This window comes from Rana temporaria, chromosome 2 (genome assembly GCF_905171775.1).
Source record: "Rana temporaria chromosome 2, aRanTem1.1, whole genome shotgun sequence".
Taxonomy (NCBI): Eukaryota; Metazoa; Chordata; class Amphibia; order Anura; family Ranidae; genus Rana; species Rana temporaria.
This window is the reverse complement of record NC_053490.1, coordinates 68,753,356-68,774,197: the sequence shown is the minus strand read 5'-3', so window position 1 is coordinate 68,774,197 and position 20,842 is coordinate 68,753,356. Positions and strand designations below refer to the sequence as shown.

Sequence of the window (20,842 nt, the reverse complement as noted above, 5' to 3'; positions counted from 1 at the left end):
TTGCACCAGGTTACTTCTTGCACCCGTATTTAGGATATAACATGGTGCAAATCCAATTCACTGATCATGGGTGCAATATTTTGCAGGCTCCCAAGAGGAAAAAAAAATATGCACCCTTTTCCTGCAAAAATACACTAGTCAGTCATAACAGTTTGACCTACCTAATATCAAATGGATGCCACTCAACAGGCATGGACACCACTAGACCTCTGAAGGTATTTGGCACCAAGCCGCCAGTAACCAATCTTTTAAAAGAGAAGTTCACTTTTTGGGGAAAAATAATAAAGGCACATTTTTGCAGGTAAAAAAATTGGCTTTTGTTTTTTTTCAGCCTGTAAAGCATTGCACTAGTGATCTGCGGATCACTGATGCCATGCAGGTCTACAGCAGATCTGCCAGTGTATCTGCATGCCCCTCCATTCCATATGGGTAAGCAGATAGTCTGACAGGAAGCATGAATGCACTACCACTATACGCAAAGGCTGTAGTTTTCTTTGCCCACAGCCCTGTTAACCAGTAATACAGGCGGATCCCTGCATAGCTATGTGTTTTTAAAATTGTGACAGCTAGCAGGGAGGGAGAAGAACCCTGCTAGCTGTCTCAGCAGGCATTGTGGGTGTTGCAGGGGCCAGTCCATTCGTAGCACGTTACACCTTGAATATGGGTGCAACATGTTACGAAAGGTGAACTTGTTCTTTAAGTCCTGGATTGGACCTCCATGGATTAGACTTGTTTTTCCAGCACATCCCACAGATGCTTAATTGAATTGAGATCTGGAAATCTATGTTGGCCGAGAAAACACCTTGACCAGTGTTCTTCAAACCATTTGTCAACCATTTTTGCAGTGTGGCAGAATACAATATCCTGCTGAAAGACGCCACTGCCATCAGTTTCCATGATGGTCTGTACGTGGTCACCAACAAGGTTTATGTAGATGCATGTCAAGTAGCATCCACATAAATGACAGGACCCAAGGTTTCCCAGTTGAACATTGCCCAAAGCATCATACTGCCTCCACTGGCTTTCCTTCTTCCCATACTGCATCCTAGTGCCATCTCTTCCCAATGTAAGCAATGCACCCAGCCATTCACATGATGTAAAATAAATCATGATTCATTAAACCAGGCCACTTTCTTTCATTGCGCTGTGGTCCAGTTCTGATGCTCACATTCCTATTGTAGGCACTTTTGGCTGTGGGTCAACATTGGTCTAGCCAATAAAATTTGGCCCTTGTCAAAGCCACTAAAATCCTTACAATTGCCCATTTTTCTCCTTCTTTTTTTTTTTTTTTTTTTTTATATAAAGTGATACTATAGGTTCGATTTTAAAAGAAATAACAAACATGTAATACTTGCCTCCACTGTGCAGTTCATTTTGCACAGAGTGGCCCCGAACGTCCTCTTCTGGGGTCCCACGGCAGCTCTCTCTGCTCCTCACCACATTACATAACCCCTTCTGGAAAGCGCTCTCCCAAGGGGGTTACCTTACAGGCGCGCTCCCATGTCCAGGATTCGGCGTCCGTAGCCGGCAATTATAGGACTTGGTGCCGCCCATCATTGGATTTGATTGACAGCAGCTGAAGCCAATTGCTGCGCTGCCATCAATCCAATGAAGAGCCAAGGACCCGTGGAGGAAGCGACGGCGGAATCGTGCCCACGGAAATTCGGGGCTCAGGTAAGTAAAACGGGGGGGCTGGACACTGCAAGGTGTTTTTCTCTTCCGTTCATGGACGGACACCGCAGCATTGACCTTGGGGTTATATATCCTTCCTTTCAGGAGAGACTTGGGCAGAAAAAACAGCACTTCAAGTGTTAAAACACTTCTTGCAGTACAGCACCTCCCAGGGGGCGGGTCCCCTGGGTACATCCCACTCTCTGCATCATGCAGCCCCAGTTTTTTTCTGCCTAACGTTAGGAGAAGACATGGTTCCTCTGGGCCCATGTGCTCTGGAGGTTTTTAGGCGATTTTTTTCGCTTTTATTTTATTTTTCCTGCATTTTTTTGGATCCTGGGATCTACAATCAACTGCCGACTGGGTGACAGGCTGGATCCTCGATCCTTGTAGTTCCCCCATGTTCGGCCATCGAGCGTGTGCCGGCCTTTAGCTATGCGCTGGGCCGTCCACGACATTCCCCGTTGCTCCAGGGGTGGCCGGTGAGCGATATGCTCCAGGGCACACATATGACCGGTCTCTATGGCCATGTTACAGTGTGCCGGGCCGACAGCCATGCCGCAAGCGGACGTTGGTTCTGTCTGGAATGCCTCAGCCGGTGGTCGCAGGATGTGTAAGTAGTATCCCCTTACCTTGGCACGGTGGTTCGGCTGGTGCATTTCTGGGGAGGTCGATCGAGGGTCCGCCCTGCTTTCCTCTCTCCCCCCTTCCCCGTTTTCTGGGTGGCGGCTGTGAGGTGGGGGGTCCGCCTGGGGGGGCTCCGTTACTACCGGGGGGCTGTGCTGCTGTGGGATGCTATTTTTATTATTCTTATGGTGCCGTGTGTGCTGGGGGGGGGGGGGGCCTGCAGGGTCTGCTGCTTTTACTATGTTCTGCTGTGTTGTAAAAACACGTGTGTGGCCGCCATTTTACCGGTGACGTGGTTCTATTGTATCGGCGGCCATTTTCTTGTAGCCCGCATGCTGTTTTTCTGCATGTCGGCGGCCATCTTGGAAAAGTTTTGGCCTCTAGTGACTAGAATAACGGTGCCAAAGCTCGCAGCACACTTCCTGAGGGATGGCACAGCACAGGCAGCGTCCTCAGCTTTTCAGCAGCACTACAGCCTGGTCGGTTGATGAGTCCCCTGCTCTCTGTTGTGGCCGGGAGGGTGGCCTGTGGGTCCTGCCTTGCAGTACAAGGGCGGCATATACGGTGGGTCAGCATGGCGTCCGAACTGGAGGCTTCTACCCCAAGCATGCCAAAGTTAACCCTTAGTGCCCCTGTTCCTGCGCCCTCATTGGATGCTATGACGGCAGTCCTTGAGGCGTTTGTTGCCAGGATTGAAGCGGCGAGTGGCCAGAAGGGGGGTAAAAAGCGCCCCCTCCCTCCGCCTTCTTCTGGGGATGTCTGACATGGAATCAGGCCCCGCTTCTGTGTCTGGCCCTGGTTCCGTCATGTCAGATGATGCAGGCTTAGCCCACACGGACAGTGAGGATGACTCTGCTTCAGGGTCGGCGCATGATTAGGAATTTGTTGGAGCTCTTGTCACTGCGGTGCGGGATACTCAAAAACTTGAGCATTTGGCGGAGGCATCAGACATGCCGGTCCCTTTTGGGTTCCGCAAGCCACCCCGCTCCGCGAAAGTGTTTCCTTGTGTTTCATATCTGGAAAAATTGTTGTACAAGGAATGGATCGACCGCAGAAAGTTTTTGCTGTTCCAAAATACTTTGCGGCCCATTTATCCTTTTTGAGGAGGGCTTTTAACAAAAGTGGATCTCTCCTCCGTCAGTGGACCCCCCTGTGTCCAGACTGAACAAGGCTACCACGTTACCTGTGGCAGGGCCTCCCACCTTTAAGAACCCCGCATATAGGAGAACTGAGGCTGTGGCCCGCTCCATGTTCACAGTGGTGGGGTCGGCAGTGAGATCGGTTTTAGCCGGGGCTCTGGTGTCGCAGACACTTACCGAACGGGCAAAGTTCTTGCTGCAGGAGGCGCAGAAAGCTTCTGAGACCTGTGTGGACCTGGCCGACCAGTTGGTGCAGGGCCTAAAGTTTGTCTGTGAGTCGGCCCTGGATACGCTCCCCTTGCTCTCCAGGGCCTCCGCGGTGGTGCTACGCCGCCTCGTGTGGCTGAAGTGTTGGTCTGCGGACCAGTCTTCTAAAAAGGCCTTGGTGGACTTAGCCTTTAAGGGTGAACGGCTTTTTGGGGCGTCCCTGGATGACATAAAGGATGCCACAGGCAGTAAGAGCACTCTACTCCCCCAATCTGGGAAGGGTAAGGAGGCTCGCCGTAAGTAAGGGCCCTCCTTTACTACCCCCAAGTGTTTTTTTTCGCCCGCCAAGTGCGTCGGGAAAACGTTTTCAGGGTGCTAAGGCGCCCACTGAAGGGCAAAAACGCCCCTGGTACCCCATGCCCAACAAGCCTGCCTCTGCATGAAGGTCTGCCCCCACCCACATCTCGGGTGGGGGGCCGACTTCGCGGCTCAGTGGAGGTCTCTTCTTTCCGACCGTTGGGTTTACAAAGTAGTTTCCTCGGGGTACAATATAGATTTTCTCTCTTGCCCACCAAACAGATTTTTTCCCTCCGGATCGCCGGAAGGATCTGTCAGGGGCTGTCCAGGATCTGCTGGTCAGGGGAGTGGATGTACCGGTTCCCTCAACGGAACGGTTTCAGGGGTTTTACTCCAATCTGTTTGTAGTCCCCAAGAAAGAGGGGGTTCGTCCAATTCTGGACCTAAAGGCCCTCAATTGTTTTGTCAAAGTGCAAAAATTCAGGATGGCGTCGATTCGCTCAGTAGTAGCAGCGCTCCATCAGGGGGATTTCCTAGCATCCTTGGATATCAAGGATGCGTACCTGCATATCCCCATATGCGCAAAACACCAGAAATTCCTGTGTTTTGCGGTCGGAGAGGACCACTTTTAATTTGTGGCCCTCCCGTTCGGCCTGGCATCGGCACCACAGGTTTTCACCAAGGTGCTCGCCCCGATTCTGGCCCTGCTGAGGCAGTGTGGGATCGCTATCGTAGGATACCTGGACGACCTTCTTTTGAGAGCTTCTTCAAGCTCAGAATTAGAGGACGTGTCTATCACCTGTCAGGCCCTCCGAGAATTCGGTTGGCTATTGAATACCCATAAGTCGGCACTGGTACCGTCTCAGCGGCTAGGATACCTGGGGTTAGTCCTGGACTCCTCAGGTGAGTTTTCCTCCCAACGGAACAACTACAGACACTACAGTCTGCATTGCAGCGGTTGACGACCCAAAAATGGGCGTCGTTTTGCTTTTGCATGAGAGTGCTGGGTCTGATGGTGGCCTCTTTCGAGGCAGTGCCGTATGCTCAATTTCACACTCGAGTGTTGCAAAAAGAGATTCTGTCACGTTGGGACAAGCTCCCTTAGTCTCTGGATTACCAGATTCGGATGAGTCGACTGGTCAAGTCCTCCCTAGTGTGGTGGCTGACATCTCTGGTACTTCGGGCCAGAAAATCGTTTCTGCCGTGCCATTGGACAGTGGTCACGACGGATGCCGGCCTCTCCGGCTGGGGGGGGGGGGTGTCTGGGGTGTCCAGTCAGCCCAGGGGCGCTGGATTCAGTAGGAGTCCCGACTACCAATCAATGTACTGGAGCTCCGAGCGATCAAGTTGTGTCTCTCCAAGTGGTCTCTGGGTCTACAGGACCGACCGGTCAGGATCCAGTCCGACAATGCCACGGCCGTGGCGTACGTCAATCATCAGGGGGGCACACGGAGCTCGGCTGCAGCAACGGAAGTCGCGCACATCCTCCGGTGGGCCGAAAGGTACGTCCCGGCTCTGTCGGCCGTGTACATTCCGTGCGTGCTGAACTGGCAAGCCGACTACCTAAGTCGCCAAACACTAGACCAAGGAGAATGGTCGCTACACCCGGAGGTGTTTCAGAGTCTATGCCAAAGATGGGGCATTCCAGATGTGGACCTTCTGGCGTCCGTCTCAATCGGAAGGTGTCACGGTTCGTGGCCAGGTCAAGGGATCCGTGGGCGGACGCGTTGGTAGCACCATGGGGTCACTATCGCCTAATCTACGCCTTCCCTCCTCTGAAGCTTCTTCCTCGCCTGCTGCGCAGAGTGGAAGCCGAGGGAATACCAACAATCCTGATCACTCCGGATTGGCCGCGCCGCCCCTGGTACGCGGCCTGGTGTGTCTGGTGGCAGACGTCCCTTGGCGTCTACCCCTGAGAGAAGATCTTCTGTCGCAGGGTCCGATCTTTCACCCTGCTTTACAGTCGCTGGCTTTAACGGCGTGGCCGTTGAGAGCCAGGTGCTGAAGGATCGAGGCCTGTCGGGCTCGGTGGTGTCTACCATGCTGCGAGCACGGAAGTCTACTTCACGAAAGATTTACCATCGTACGTGGAAAGCCTACATCTCTATGTGTGAAGAGATGAAATGGCATCCCCGTACATACGCGATGTCCCGGATTCTGCTGTTCTTACAGCGTGGAGTGGATCAGGCTCTCGCCTTAACTGTACTTAAGAGTCAGATTTCGGCTCTAGCTGTCTCATTTCAGCGACCCTTGGCGGCGCACTCCTTGGTGCGTACGTTTGTGCAGGGGGTTCGGCATGTGGCCCCTCCTGTGCGCCCTCCACTGCCTCCATGGGACTTGAATTTAGTCCTTTCGGTGCTTCAAGAGGCTCCGTTTGAGGACATTTGGAAGATTCCCTTGTTGACTCTGTCCCAGAAGGTGTTTTTTCTGGTGGCAATTACCTCGGTCAGACGGGTATCTGAACTGGCGGCCTTGTCTTGCAAGGCTCCTTACTTGGTTATCCATAAGGATAAGGTGGTTCTGCGGCCGCAGCCGTCATTCCTTCCAAAGGTTGTTTCGGCTTTTCACATTAATGAGGACATTGTTTTTCCATTCTTATGTCCTCGGCCGAAAAACCCGAAGGAGGCCACTTTGCATTCCTTGGACGTGGTTCGGGCCCTACGGGTGTACTTGTCTGCTACGGCTCCGTTTCGGAAGTCGGACTCACTGTTCGTGTCGGTGACTGGTCCTAAGAAAGGTCTGGCGGTCTAGTCGGCCACCATTTCTAGGTGGATCAGGCAGGTCGTGTTCCAGGCTTATGCCCTAAAGGGGCGGGCGCCTCCCTTTCAGGTTACGGCGCATTCAACCAGGGCGATTGGTGCCTCTTGGGCTTTCCGCCATCAAGCGTCTGTTTTACAGGTGTGTAAGGCAGCGACCTGGTCGTCAATCCACACATTTTCAAAATTTTACAATGTGGATGCGAGTGCATCTTCGGATGCCTCCTTTGGCCGCAAGGTTTTACGGCGGCAGTTTAAGGTTGAAGTTCCTCCGTTGAGGAACTCTGGTTTGTTTGGGGTGAAGCTTGGTTTGCTGTGTTTTTCCCACCCCTTGAAATTTTTTGACACTGCTTGGGGACGTCCCTAAGGTCAATGCTGCTGTGTCCGTCCATGAACGGAAGAGAAAATAGGATTTTTGTACTCGCCGTAAAATCCATTTCTCTGAGTTCATTCACGGACACAGCAACCACCCCTCCTTTGTTTGTACTGCTTGTTTACGAACTGGGGCTGCATGATGCAGAGAGAGGGGTGTACCCGGGGGACCCACCCCCTGGGAGGTGCTGTACTGCAAGAAGTGTTTTAACACTTGAAGTGCTGTTTTTCTGCCTAAGTCTCTCCTGAAAGGAAGGATATATAACCCTAACGTCAATGCTGCTGTGTCCGTCCATGAACTCGGAGAAATGGATTTTACGGTGAGTACAAAAATCCTATTTTTCACCTTCATGCATAGAATGCATTATGGTGAAAAAAACAAAGGTTTACAACCCTTTTTAAGGGACAACTGACAAGGTGAACTGAGCCTTTAAAGCTTCCTGCTATTCACCAATGCGTAGAATAGGTGAGGTTTGGGTGTTTTCTGTGGCAAGCAGACTCTGATGAAAGTGTTTGAGAACTGATGATGCAGGCAGCTCGATGACCCTTATTTTTGTTTGTGTTTTTTTTTTATCAACCAGGTATTTGTAGCAAACAGTGCCAAGTACAGTGAACTTGGCCATCCTTTTGGCTACTTGAAAGCTAGCACTGCCCTGAATTGTGTCAATTTGTTTGTGATGCCTTATAACTACCCTGTTCTTCTCCCTTTATTAGGTAAGTTTCAAGACCTGTTTAAATACTGTGATTGATTGAAGGGGGTGGGATAGCTGCACCATGAATAGTTCAAACTCCACCTTAAAGTGACACTAGATGTATGTCCTTTATTTTCCACAATGATCCAAACTTGTCCACTGCTTAATGGCGCTGTAATCTATTTTTTTTTTTTTTTTATTAAAACGTTTATTTCCCCAAAAAATGAAAACTTCCAATGCAGACGTTATTTTGTTCAGTACAGTCGTTTTTCATGTTACCCACGTAGGTGATAGATGGAAGTCTCTAGTCGATTTATAAAGACTTGCATTGTAGCAATACAGTAGATCTTTTGGGATACCAATATATTTGCAATTATGTAGTCTATTTTAAATAACATTTTTTTACTGTGTTTCTGCCTCCTTATAACTATCCCTCATTGAGCTCCCGAACCTTTCCCTTTTCACTTCCTTTTTGTGGGAACGAGCTGTGCACATTAGATGCAGTCATGTGTCCTGCGCTTTGCACCTACAAATCCCATAGTCCATCTTGGTAGTGAGCAGGAGAGGGTGGCCACACACCTACATATTGTAGGACCATAGAGAATGAACATGGCCACCCTCTAACAGTAAGTCCGATCACAGCACCAAAAGCTGAACCTTATAGTTCTTCTTCTTTTTTTTTTTGTTCTTCTTATACCGAGTTTAGTGTAACTTTAATTGCAGGCAATAAAGTACACCTGTGCTGAGATATACAGTCAGGTCCATAAATATTGGGACATCGACACAATTCTAATATTTTTGTCTCTATACACCACCACACTGGATTTGAAATGAAACGAACAAGATGTGCCTTATCTACAGACTTGCAGCTTTAATTTGAGAGTATTTACATCCAAAATTAGGTGAACGGTGTAGGAATTACAACAGTTTGTATATGTGCATCCCACTTTTTAAGGGACCAAAAGTAATGGGACAGATTAACAAACATAAATCAAACTCACTTTTTAATACTTGGTTGCAAATCCTTTGCAGTCAATTACAGCCTGAAGTGTGGAACACATAGACATCACCAGACGCTGGTTTTTATCTTTGGTGATGCTTTGCCAGGCCTCTACTGCAACTGTCTTCAGTTCCTGCTTGTTCTTGGGGCATTTTCCTTTCAGTTTTGTCTTCAGCAAGTGAAATACATGCTCAATCGGATTTAGGTCAGGTGATTGACTTGGCAATTGCATAACATTCTACTTCTTTCCCTTAAACTCTTTGGTTGCTTTCGCAGTATGCTTTGGGTCATTGTCCATCTGCACTGTGAAGCGCCATCCAATGAGTTCTGAAGCATTTGGCTGAATATGAGCAGATATTGCCCTAAACACTTCAGAATTCATCCTGCTTTTGTCAGCAGTCACATCAATAAATACAAGAGAACCAGTTCCATTGGCAGCCACACATGCCCACGCCATGACACTACCACCATCATGCTTCACTGTTGAGGTGGTATGCTTTGGATCATGAGCAGTTCCTTTCCTTCTCCATACTCTTCGCTTCCCATCACTCTGGTACAAGTTGATCTTGGTCTCATCTGTCCATAGGATGATGTTCCAGAACTGTGAAGGCTTTTTTAGATGTTTGGCAAACTCTAATCTGGCCTTCCTGTTTTTTGAAGCTCACCAATGGTTTACATCTTGTGGTGAACTTTCTGTTTTCACTCTGGTGAAGTCTTCTCTTGATTGTTGACTTTGACGCACATACACCTACCTCCTGGAGCGTGTTCTTGATTTGGCCAACTGTTGTGAAGGGTGTTTTCTTCACCAGGGAAAGAATTCTTCGGTCATCCACCACAGTTTTTTTCCGTGGTCTTCTGGGTCTTTTGGTGTTGCTGAGCTCACTGGTGCGTTCTTTCTTTTTAAGGATGTTCCAAACGGTTGATTTGGCCACACCTAATGTTTTTGCTATCTTTTTGATGTGTTTTTTTTTTTTTTTCAGCCTAATGATGGCTTGCTTCACTGACAGTGACAGCTCTTTGGATCTCATATTGAGAGTTGACGGCAACAGATTCCAAATGCAAATGGCACACTTGAAATTAACTCTGGACCTTTTATCTGCTCCTTATAAATGGGATAATGAGGGAATAACACACACATGGCCATGGAACAGCTGAGCACTCAATTGTCCCATTTCTTTTGGTCCCTTAAAAAGTGGGAGGCACATATACAAACTGTTGTAATTCCTACACCGTTCACCTGATTTGTATGTAAATACCCTCAAATTAAGGCCCCGTTCACACCTAGGCGTATATACGCCTGTAGTGTGAACGCCGCTGCCGCCCCGACACGCCAGAGGGATGCTTTAGCATTGCCCTCTATGGAGATGGTTCACATCTCCACGCCTGACGCCTGAAAAAAGGTCCCGGACCTTTTTTTCAGGCGTCTTTCGGCGTTCGGCTTGGAGATGTGAACCATCTCCACAGAGGGGGTCACAGGCTGCATTCACAATCGCGGCGACAAAACGCCACTATTTGCCGCCGCAATTCGCGGGACAAAACGCCGCGATTCAGTACGCTATAGTGTGAATGCAGCCTAAAGCTGAAAGTTTGCAGTTAAAGGACATCTTCTTTGATTCATTTGAAATCCATTGTGGTGGTTTATAGAACCAAAAAGATTACAATTGTGTCGATGTCCCAATATTTATGGACCCGACCAGGGGAGGGCTGGCAGCCTTAGGCCTGGGGGGCAAGTCCAGTCAAGTGGCCCCCTGCACATCACATAGCCCCCTGCACCTCTGGACCCCTTTACATCACATAGCCCCCTGCACCTCTGGACCCCTTTACATCACATAGCCCCCTGCACCCCTTTACATCACATAGCCCCCTGCACCTCTGGACCCCTTTACATCACATAGCCCCCTGCACCTCTGGACCCCTTTACATCACATAGCCCCCTGCACCCCTTTACATTACACAGAACCCTGCACCTCTGGACCCCTTTACATCACATAGCCCCCTGCACCTCTGGACCCCTTTACATCACATAGCCCCCTGCACCTCTGGACCCCTTTACATCACATAGCCCCCTGCACCTCTGGACCCCTTTACATCACATAGCCCCCTGCACCACTTTACATTACACAGCACCCTGCACCTCTTTACATTACACAGCACCCTGCATCACTGCACCCCTTTTACATTACACAGCACCCTGCACCTCTGGACCCCTTTACATTACACAGCCCCCTGCATCACTGGACCCCTTTACATTACACAGCCCCTGCACCACTAGAGCCCTTTACATCACAAAGCCCCCTGCACCTCTGGACCCTTTTACACTACACAGCCCTCTGCACCCCTTTACATTACACAGCCCTCTGCATCACTGGACCCCTTTACATCACATAGCCCCCTGCTCCTCTGGACCCCTTTACATTACACAGCACCCTGCACCTCTGGACCCCTTTACATTACACAGCACCCTGCACCTCTGGACCCCTTTACATTACACAGCACTCTGGACCCCTTTACATTACACAGCACCCTGCACCTCTGGACCTCTTTACATTACACAGCCCCCTGCATCACTGGACCCCTTTAAAATTACACAGAACCCTACATCATTGCACCCCTTTACATTACACAGCACCCTGCACCTCTGGACCCCTTTACATTACACAGCCCCCTGCATCACTGGACCCCTTTACATCTCAAAGCCCCCTGCACCCTTTTACATTACACAGCACCCTGCATCACTGCACCCCTTTTACATTACACAGCCCCCTGCACCTCTGGACCCCTTTACATTACACAGCCCCCACAGCTCTGGACCCCTTTACATTACACAGCCCCCACAGCTCTGGACCCCCTGCATGTTACACAGACCCCCTTCAGTTCACACCCCCTTCAGTGCAGACACCCCCCCTTTAGTGAAATCCCCCCCCCTCAGTGCAACCCCCCCTTAGTGAAAACACTCCTAGTGCAAACCCCCCCCCCCCTTAGTATAAGGTGACCAGATTTTTAAAATAAAAACCGGGGACATATATATATATATATATATATATATATTTTTTTTTTAATCGGCAAATGGTAAACTATTTTATAAGCATATATTCCTCAATTGATATATGCATTGTATGTGCTATGTGTTTATGGAATGATTTATGATTTTATATATATATATATATATATATATATATATATATATATATATATATATATATATATATATATATATATATATATACACACACACGTTATTTCTCACATTTCATCCATGAGATAAATAAAAGATAACCACTGGCCCAGCATATTGGTGGTCAGTGTGCCTCCTGTATGCTGGTGCTACATGCAGGAGGATGCTACGTACAGAGTGCAGGGCTCAGGAGGATGCTACGTACAGAGTGCAGGGCTCAGGAGGATGCTACGTACAGAGTGCAGGGCTCAGGAGGATGCTACGTACAGAGTGCAGGGCTCAGGAGGATGCTACGTACAGAGTGCAGAACTCAGGAGGATGCTACGTACAGAGTGCAGAACTCAGGAGGATGCTACGTACAGAGTGCAGAACTCAGGAGGATGCTACGTACAGAGTGCAGAACTCAGGAGGATGCTACGTACAGAGTGCAGAACTCAGGAGGATGCTACCTACAGAGTGCAGGGCTCAGGAGGATGCTACATACAGAGTGCAGAACTCAGGAGGATGCTACGTACAGAGTGCAGAACTCAGGAGGATGCTACGTACAGAGTGCAGGGCTCAGGAGGATGCTACGTACAGAGTGCAGGGCTCAGGAGGATGCTATGTACAGAGTGCTTTGCTCAGGAGTATGCTATGTACAGAGTGCTTTGCTCAGGAGGATGCTACGTACAGAGTGCAGGGCTCAGGAGGATGCTACGTACAGAGTGCAGGGCTCAGGAGGATGCTACGTACAGAGTGGAGGGCTCAGGAGGATGCTACGTACAGAGTGGAGGGCTCAGGAGGATGCTACGTACAGAGTGGAGGGCTCAGGAGGATGCTACGTACAGAGTGGAGGGCTCAGGAGGATGCTACGTACAGAGTGGAGGGCTCAGGAGGATGCTACGTACAGAGTGGAGGGCTCAGGAGGATGCTACGTACAGAGTGGAGGGCTCAGGAGGATGCTACGTACAGAGTGGAGGGCTCAGGAGGATGCTACGTACAGAGTGGAGGGCTCAGGAGGATGCTACGTACAGAGTGGAGGGCTCAGGAGGATGCTACGTACAGAGTGGAGGGCTCAGGAGGATGCTACGTACAGAGTGGAGGGCTCAGGAGGATGCTACGTACAGAGTGGAGGGCTCAGGAGGATGCTACGTACAGAGTGGAGGGCTCAGGAGGATGCTACGTACAGAGTGGAGGGCTCAGGAGGATGCTACGTACAGAGTGGAGGGCTCAGGAGGATGCTACGTACAGAGTGGAGGGCTCAGGAGGATGCTACGTACAGAGTGGAGGGCTCAGGAGGATGCTACGTACAGAGTGGAGGGCTCAGGAGGATGCTACGTACAGAGTGGAGGGCTCAGGAGGATGCTACGTACAGAGTGGAGGGCTCAGGAGGATGCTACGTACAGAGTGGAGGGCTCAGGAGGATGCTACGTACAGAGTGGAGGGCTCAGGAGGATGCTACGTACAGAGTGGAGGGCTCAGGAGGATGCTACGTACAGAGTGGAGGGCTCAGGAGGATGCTACGTACAGAGTGGAGGGCTCAGGAGGATGCTACGTACAGAGTGGAGGGCTCAGGAGGATGCTACGTACAGAGTGGAGGGCTCAGGAGGATGCTACGTACAGAGTGGAGGGCTCAGGAGGATGCTACGTACAGAGTGGAGGGCTCAGGAGGATGCTACGTACAGAGTGGAGGGCTCAGGAGGATGCTACGTACAGAGTGGAGGGCTCAGAAGGATGCTACGTACAGAGTGGAGGGCTCAGGAGGATGCTACGTACAGAGTGGAGGGCTCAGGAGGATGCTACGTACAGAGTGGAGGGCTCAGGAGGATGCTACATACAGAGTGCACTGTTCAGGAAGGCACCCTCGCCCCTATCCTGAAACTATCCCCCTGTGTGCTGAGAGAAGAGAAGCTGCTGGGTGCACAGGGGGATTAGGTCTGCTGGAGGGGGGTGGGAGAGTTGAATCCTGGACAAGGAGAAGGATCATGGCTGATCCCATAGAGAGATTGGTTTTGGAGATTGCGAGCCCCCCCCCCCCAAACACACACACAGATTAATGCTTATTAAATATCCATTTAAAAAATTGTTTTAACAATTGAAATGTAGTGAAATGGGCTCACAGTGGTGTGATGTGGGATACCCTGCGAATCCTGTGCGGGTTCCCGCATCACACCTGAATCACAGATGGTTCACACTGACATCTGCGAACCACTGCGGGTGTCAATAGAAAACTAATGACACCCCCTGATTGGTTTGCAGGTTGCAGTGTGAACTATAAAATGGTACAGGAATCGGATTGCATTGGGTGTCAACACCCATGTGATCCGATTCCAGTGTGGACACAAAAAAAATAGTCCTGCACCATTCTGGTGTAAATGTGATGGGATTTCAGCCATACAATTGCACAGACATCGCATGTAATGTGCATGGCAATGCGGTGCGGATCACATGCGATGTCTGTGATTGCACAAGTGTGAATGTGAAATTATGGATACAATTGGACTAGCGCTCAGACTCCATTAAGAATCCTATAATGACAGATCTAAGCTATAGGTGATAGAAAATGACACATTAACCAGATCAGTCAGTAAAGGGTTACATAGTGGTGTCTGGGCAGTCTGATAGAGATTTGTAGAGGGGGATGGAGTGTGTAAGGGGGTGATGATAGTGTAGAGGGGGGAGTAGAAGTTACATTGGATAGGGGGATGGGAGATTTATAGCAGAATTGAGGGGGAAAGGAGACTAGAAGGGAGAGTGAGGAGTTACACTCGATAAGATAGAAGACCTGAATGTAGGTGACAGAATGGGAGAGGGGGGGGGGGGAATACACAGCCTGGGGGCAGTGAGTTGGAGGAACAATCCACTATGGGGCAGAGAAGGAGAGTACAGGGGTGACTGCATTGAGACTGTCCTGGGCACAAGTGAGGGAGAATGTGAGCAAGACGACAAGTATCTAGAAGGAGGAGGGGTCACAAACTTATGGAGGTTGATGGAAGATCATGCAGGGGAGGAGAGCTGATATCACAGCACTGCTAAAGACTGGCATGTCATCATTACATTCACAGTCAGACTCAGACATCACACGGCACCTTACTTTACTTTTAGTTCAGCTGTGTGCAGTCTCTCTGACTCGGTCTCCTCTCTGCAGCCAGCCCACGATGTATGGCGCCTGCCCTGATCCTCCCCTGACGTTCCACATGACCTGGCTTCCTACAACTCCCACAATGCAGTGCGGCAGCAGCCAGCCAGCCAATCGGCGGCCGCCACTGCCGAGTTTTGAAGAAAAAAAAAAAAAAACAGCGCTGCAGACCGCGGCCCTTTTAAATATAATGTGAGCGGCCTGGGGGGCAATGTCCTCTTTTCCACCTGGGCCAGTCCGCCCCTGGACCCGACTGTACCTATTGGTAGTTCAGAAGAGTTAACTGGACTTGTTCTGTAATGCTGAAGACATTTGACCCTAGGTCACACCTGTGCGATTTGTCATGTGATTTTAAAGTTCCTAATCACATGACAAGTCTCATCCCATTGCCGGCAGTGGAACCATTCAAATTTGCCACTACTCATGTCGCAGTGACTTCCTGCACTACTGTTTTTCCGATTTTCATTGCAACTTGCATAGACTTCTGATAAACTAAACGAAAGTGGCACGCCACAATGAAATCGGAGGTGTGAATTGCACTGATCTGCAGCTTTGAAATCGTGCTAAAGTTGCTTGATTTCAAAGCCCCACCAGTGTGATCTGCTCTTGGCTTCTCCAAGCTGCCACTTCAGTTCTGGTTTTTAGGAAGATACCCCAGCCTCCCGTTCTTGGACAACAATGGTGATTGAATTGGTGTTTTTGCTACTTGTGTGGATATAACTGCAGAGGTATATTGCTGACGCTCGTTAGAATGGAAGCGGTTTGGAGAAGCTAAGAAATATCTCCAACATTGCAGAACAATTTCAGTTAATGTAAATACCTACTATTAGATTTACCAAGATGTGGGTAAATGAGAGCCTTCAGACACATTGCATGGAGGTCAATATGTAGGCTGCCCACCTCTCTGAAGAAGCAAACTGCCTTGTAGACATGCTGAGCCTCCAGCTTCATTAAACTTTCCTAGAGCAGATCTGTCGTGGCATGTGGCAGTGAATGTTTTAAAACCAGCAACAGCCAGATAATTGTATTTTATTTTTTTCCTACATATTTGTACCCACTGCAGATTTAGTTAAATAAAACAAAATTAACGTAAACTCAAAAAAAATGTCCTACGAATTTTTTTTTTTTTATTTCAGACGACTTGTTTAAACTACACAAGGCTAAACCATCTTTAAAGTGGAGACAACTTTTTGAAAACTACTTGAAATCCATGCCACCATACTATATGGGAGTAAGTGTTTTGTTTGTAAACTGGCTATTTAAGTCACGGTTTACAAGAAATATTTTTAAGCTTGTTGCTTGTCCTTGTTTTGATGCCGAGTCTCTTCTTTGTATTTTTCAGCCTCTAAGGAAAGCCCTAAGCATGATGGGTGCTCCAAACCTCATTTCAGAAAACATGGAATATGGATTAAGCTACAGCATTGTCTCCTACCTCAAAAAACTTGGCCTACAGGTACGGGGCATGATGTTACTTTTTGCCTTGTCACTATCACTGCTGATCAGTTACTGAGGGCCCAATGACGGGCGCCAGGATGCTGAATGAATGCTATTTTGTGTGTTGACCTAGTTGGCTGGATAAAGGGTACTACAAATCTGATCCAGTGCCTTGCTTAGCAGACTGTTGCTGGCATCCAGGAAATATATAAATGCTGCACTGAACTATATTGAAAAATGGCTGGCAAAAATAGTTGAGTCGTCGTGTCCTCGTCCTCATCTTTCTGCTGTTCTCTTTAGCTCCGTTCTTCCCATGAAGCTGCTGCCAGATCCTGTTCGCTGCTGTCTCTCTTTTTTAATACAGAAGCCTGGCTTCTGTATTTGAAAGTGACAGTTTCTCTGTGTGGCTGCAATGAAAACCTTTCCTCCCCGCGCTTCCCAGGTGCAGTACCAGAAAGGGGAGGGGGTGCAGGCGCCAATGACTGTCCCCACTAGCGTCCAGTATCCAGGCTTTTACCTGCGCCCGCTGCATCATCTCTCATCTCCCTGCTGCTCTGTTTAACCGAGCCGAGGAAGCTTCCACAATGCTCCATCATCTCTTGTGACCTACAATAAGGAGGAGGAAGTACTTTCCCAAGCCGCGCTGTCTGTGGTTACAGGAAATTTGAGGTGGGGGGGGGGGGGGGGTTGTATTAAAAATATATATATTATTGTAGCATTTATACAGGTTATGCGACAGTGTTTGTGATGGCAGACGAATAGGATTTACACTGTATAAAGGGAATTCAATCCTGTCAAGGATGGGGATGGGAGAACTCTGTACGGGGGGGGGGGGGGAGATTTTGTGGGAAAAGTGAGTCATTTTTGTTTATGGTTGCACAACCCTGAACACACCGCTTTGTGTGTGGCGCACCCCTGGTATTTATTGTCTCTTTAGGACCCTGTATTTGGCCAAACCCACAATTTTCTGCAGCGAGCTCTCACCACTATATAATTTTTGCATCAGTCCCTGCTCTCATGGAGCATACAATCTAAGGTCCCTATGTCACGTTCATACATACACATAATAGGGCTGAGTGTGGAAGGAAACTGGTGTTTTTGGAGGAAACCGACACAGGGAAAACATGCAAACTCCAGGCAGGTATTGCCATGTATGGGATTTGAACAGATGGCCTTGGTGCTGCCCTAAAATTACTGTCTGACTGTGAAAGACCTCTTCCACTCACGGTTACTGATCTGTGTTGGTTCCTTGTAAGACTCTTGCCAAGCAGCTTCATGGTACTGCTGTTTTTCAGAAGTTTGGATTTAGTTGACTGGGTGCAGCCCGTCCTTAAAAACATGTTTTGTTTTAAGTGCGTTTCTGAAGCCAGCCTGTACCTTCGCAGTGTAGCTCTTGGCAACAAGGAGTAATTTCTGAGGCTTGGATACATTGTCGAAAGTTGCCAAGTAACTTAAATGGGGATGACCCTGAAGTTGCTGAGAGGATGACTGGTGGTGACTGCTAATAGTCTCAGGTTCTCGTCAGTTGTCTGGTTTGCTATCTTCTTGTATGACTGACACTGAAAAAATCTGTCTTGTTCTGCAAGGTGCTGGCTGCTTGAGGTCCCAGAGAGTAGAGAATAAGCACTTGCATATTTCAATATAGACCACATTCTAAGGGTTTTCCACTGTCGTGTATATAAAGTTTCCTTATTGGCAACCTGACCCATTTTTATACTTTTTTTTTTTGCCCCTCGAGGGGTAAGTGGGTTCCATTCCCATATAAAGAAGTTCAGAAGAATGCTGTTGTATTATATTAAGGCGGTAGTAAAATCTTTTTTTTTTTTTTTTTTTCTTCTTACACCTTCTATTCCCTTCTTAGCGTTTTGATTTACTTGTGTGTTTCTGGCACTTTTTAAAGCATTTCTGCAGCTTTTTAGAAGTGTACTACAAGCGTTTTACAACTTCAGGTGGTGCTTTTTTAGCCAATAGAAAGCACGAGAGGGAGAAGAAATTAGGGGCGGAGAGCTGCTATTTGAACAAATAACAAACGTCAAAACACTTGTAAGACGCTCAAGTTAGGCGTTTCTATTGAAGTCTATAGGGCCAAAAATGCATATAATCTGCCAAAAAGAAGCTCATGTACTTTTTGAGAAACAGGTGTTTTTCTTCAGGCGACAGAATGCTCATGTGAAGGGGAACCATTAAAATTAATGGGATTTGGCTTGAGTGTTTTTAGAGCTTCAAGATGAAATTCGCTCAGGTGTGAATGGGGGGGGGGGGTTGTGTAAGTCTTATGAGGTTTACCTGTAGATGCAGTAAATATCTAATAACAGTGCCCAGTTAAGGGGTCATTTAGATGTGTAGCAGCCGTTTGATGTTACCACAATTTTTTTTTTTTTTTTTTTTTTTTTTTTTTTTTTACGTTGTTTACTACGAAGTCCAGCCGCAATAAATGGTGACAATTTCATGGAAACTTTTTTTTTTTTTTTTTGTAGGCCAAAATGGAATACGATCGAGTTATAAGCTCTATCGGAAAAAAATGTCCACAGGAAACCGGCATCAAAGTAAGAAATGGCAAAACTCTACCTTCACTGGCTGCCAGGAAGGATTTTAAAGAACTGTTGCAGGAAATTACAGGTGAAGTCCCACAGAGGCAGCCTGATGTAAATGTGAAGGAGTTTTCTGGTTTCCAGATAGCCCTGCTGAATAAGGTTTGTATGAACTTGTAAGGATTTGTGTGTAGTTAATTTCTTCCTTCCTGTTCTGGGGTAACTCTAACTCACTTTTACATTGTGCAGGATCTGAAACCACAGACTTTTAGAAATGCCTATGACATATCTAGAAGCAGTCTCCTAGATCACCTGACCAGAATGAGGACAAATCTTCTCAAATCAAATCGCAAGTTCTTCAGCGTGCAAGACGAAGGTAAGCAATTTGCTGTGTGCTGTTGGACATGGGCTAGTTATGTAGAATGAGTTTTTTATTTTATTTGTGGTGCTGCTAGTCATGAAACTCGCTTTGCAATAATTGACATTTGCAAATCCTATTAAACATACAAAGGGTGCTTTGCCAGGTTACGTCATTAAGGCCAAGTTGATCTTTTGTAAAAAATTAAATACATTTACATTTTTGCAGATAAAGTGCATTTTTTATTTTTTTTAAATTGCATCCTGTAAAGCATTGCACCCGCAGGTGCACTGACTGGCTTCTGCAGAGTCTCAGTAAGCTGTCTGCCCACATCTCCAATCAAGGTAGGCAGACACTGAATGGCAGGAAAAATCAATGAACTTGCGAGAGCGATTACCAGCATCTTAGTTCATTGAGAAACTACAAGCCATCAGCTGCAATGGTTGACAGCACTTGTAGCGGATAAGGGGGACGTGTATCCGACTTCTAGGACATATTTTTATTTATTTTTTTACCTTAATGCAGGGAATGCAATGTAACTGTAAAAAATGTCTTGACTTTAGAACCAGTCTTGGTTTAAAAAAATGAAAAAAATTGCAATATAAAAAATGGCCAAGGGGAGAAGGGAAATAAAATAGTTGATTAGAACTTGTTTGAGGTAAATTAATGGTTAATAAGTGGTTATATAAGAACATATATTAAAGTGTTTTTTATTTTGTCGGGTTGAAATGCAGGGTACATAACACATGCCCTGTTTACTTTAAGTTTTTTTTAAGGCTTGTACGTCATGCCAATTGTCCACAAATGTAGCTTCCTTTGCTCTTCTGTACAAGTCAAGGCATGCTCTTATATGCAGTTAACCTATAATGTCAAAAATCCACTATTTGTCTAACTTAAATGGATAATTGCTTGGTTTTATCTGCATTACCTTTTTGCTGTGAAAATAATAATCTATGGCGTTCATTATTTAGAGTGTGTGTTTTTGATTAGTGGGTGCAGCAACTGATAAGTGTATTCTAACAGCTGTGGTTACCACTGTCAAATTTTAATGCCCTGGCGGGGGGGGATTCCTCCATCTGCCTCGTTTGCGTGGATGGAGATATCTGTTCTTTTTCTTGTTCAGCCCTCTGTATGAAAAAGGAAACAAACCCTGTATGGCCAGCTTTACTTTTGCTAGTTGTAGGCCTTTATTTCTTGGATTTCATTTGTCCACATTTAGAGGCCTAACTCTTAACTCCTGTAAATGGCCGCTTTTTTTTTTCTGCCCCCTTTTTTCTCTCATCTTAACTTCCTTGTTAACTCTACAGATCACTTGCATAGCGTACCCATAGTGCAAATGGGAAATTATCAGGAATATCTAAGAAACATCCCTTCACCCTTAAGAGAGCTGGATGCTGACCAGCCGAAAAGACTACACACATTTGGAAATCCTTTTAAACTGGACAAAAAGGTAACGGTCAAACGG

General features: G+C 47.5%; 1 protein-coding gene across 2 annotated transcripts in view; it reads left to right on the top strand.

Moving 5' to 3' along the window:
* The window catches only part of INTS6 (integrator complex subunit 6), a 91,374-nt gene that overhangs the window by 48,847 nt on the left and 21,685 nt on the right, over nucleotides 1-20,842 (top strand). For both annotated transcript variants that reach the window (XM_040340330.1, XM_040340329.1), the window contains 6 exons: nucleotides 7,651-7,783; nucleotides 16,191-16,285; nucleotides 16,397-16,507; nucleotides 18,966-19,181; nucleotides 19,269-19,395; nucleotides 20,685-20,827. In XM_040340330.1, the coding sequence (XP_040196264.1) occupies nucleotides 7,651-7,783; nucleotides 16,191-16,285; nucleotides 16,397-16,507; nucleotides 18,966-19,181; nucleotides 19,269-19,395; nucleotides 20,685-20,827 (825 nt within the window). The remainder of the gene's footprint in view (nucleotides 1-7,650; nucleotides 7,784-16,190; nucleotides 16,286-16,396; nucleotides 16,508-18,965; nucleotides 19,182-19,268; nucleotides 19,396-20,684; nucleotides 20,828-20,842) is intronic.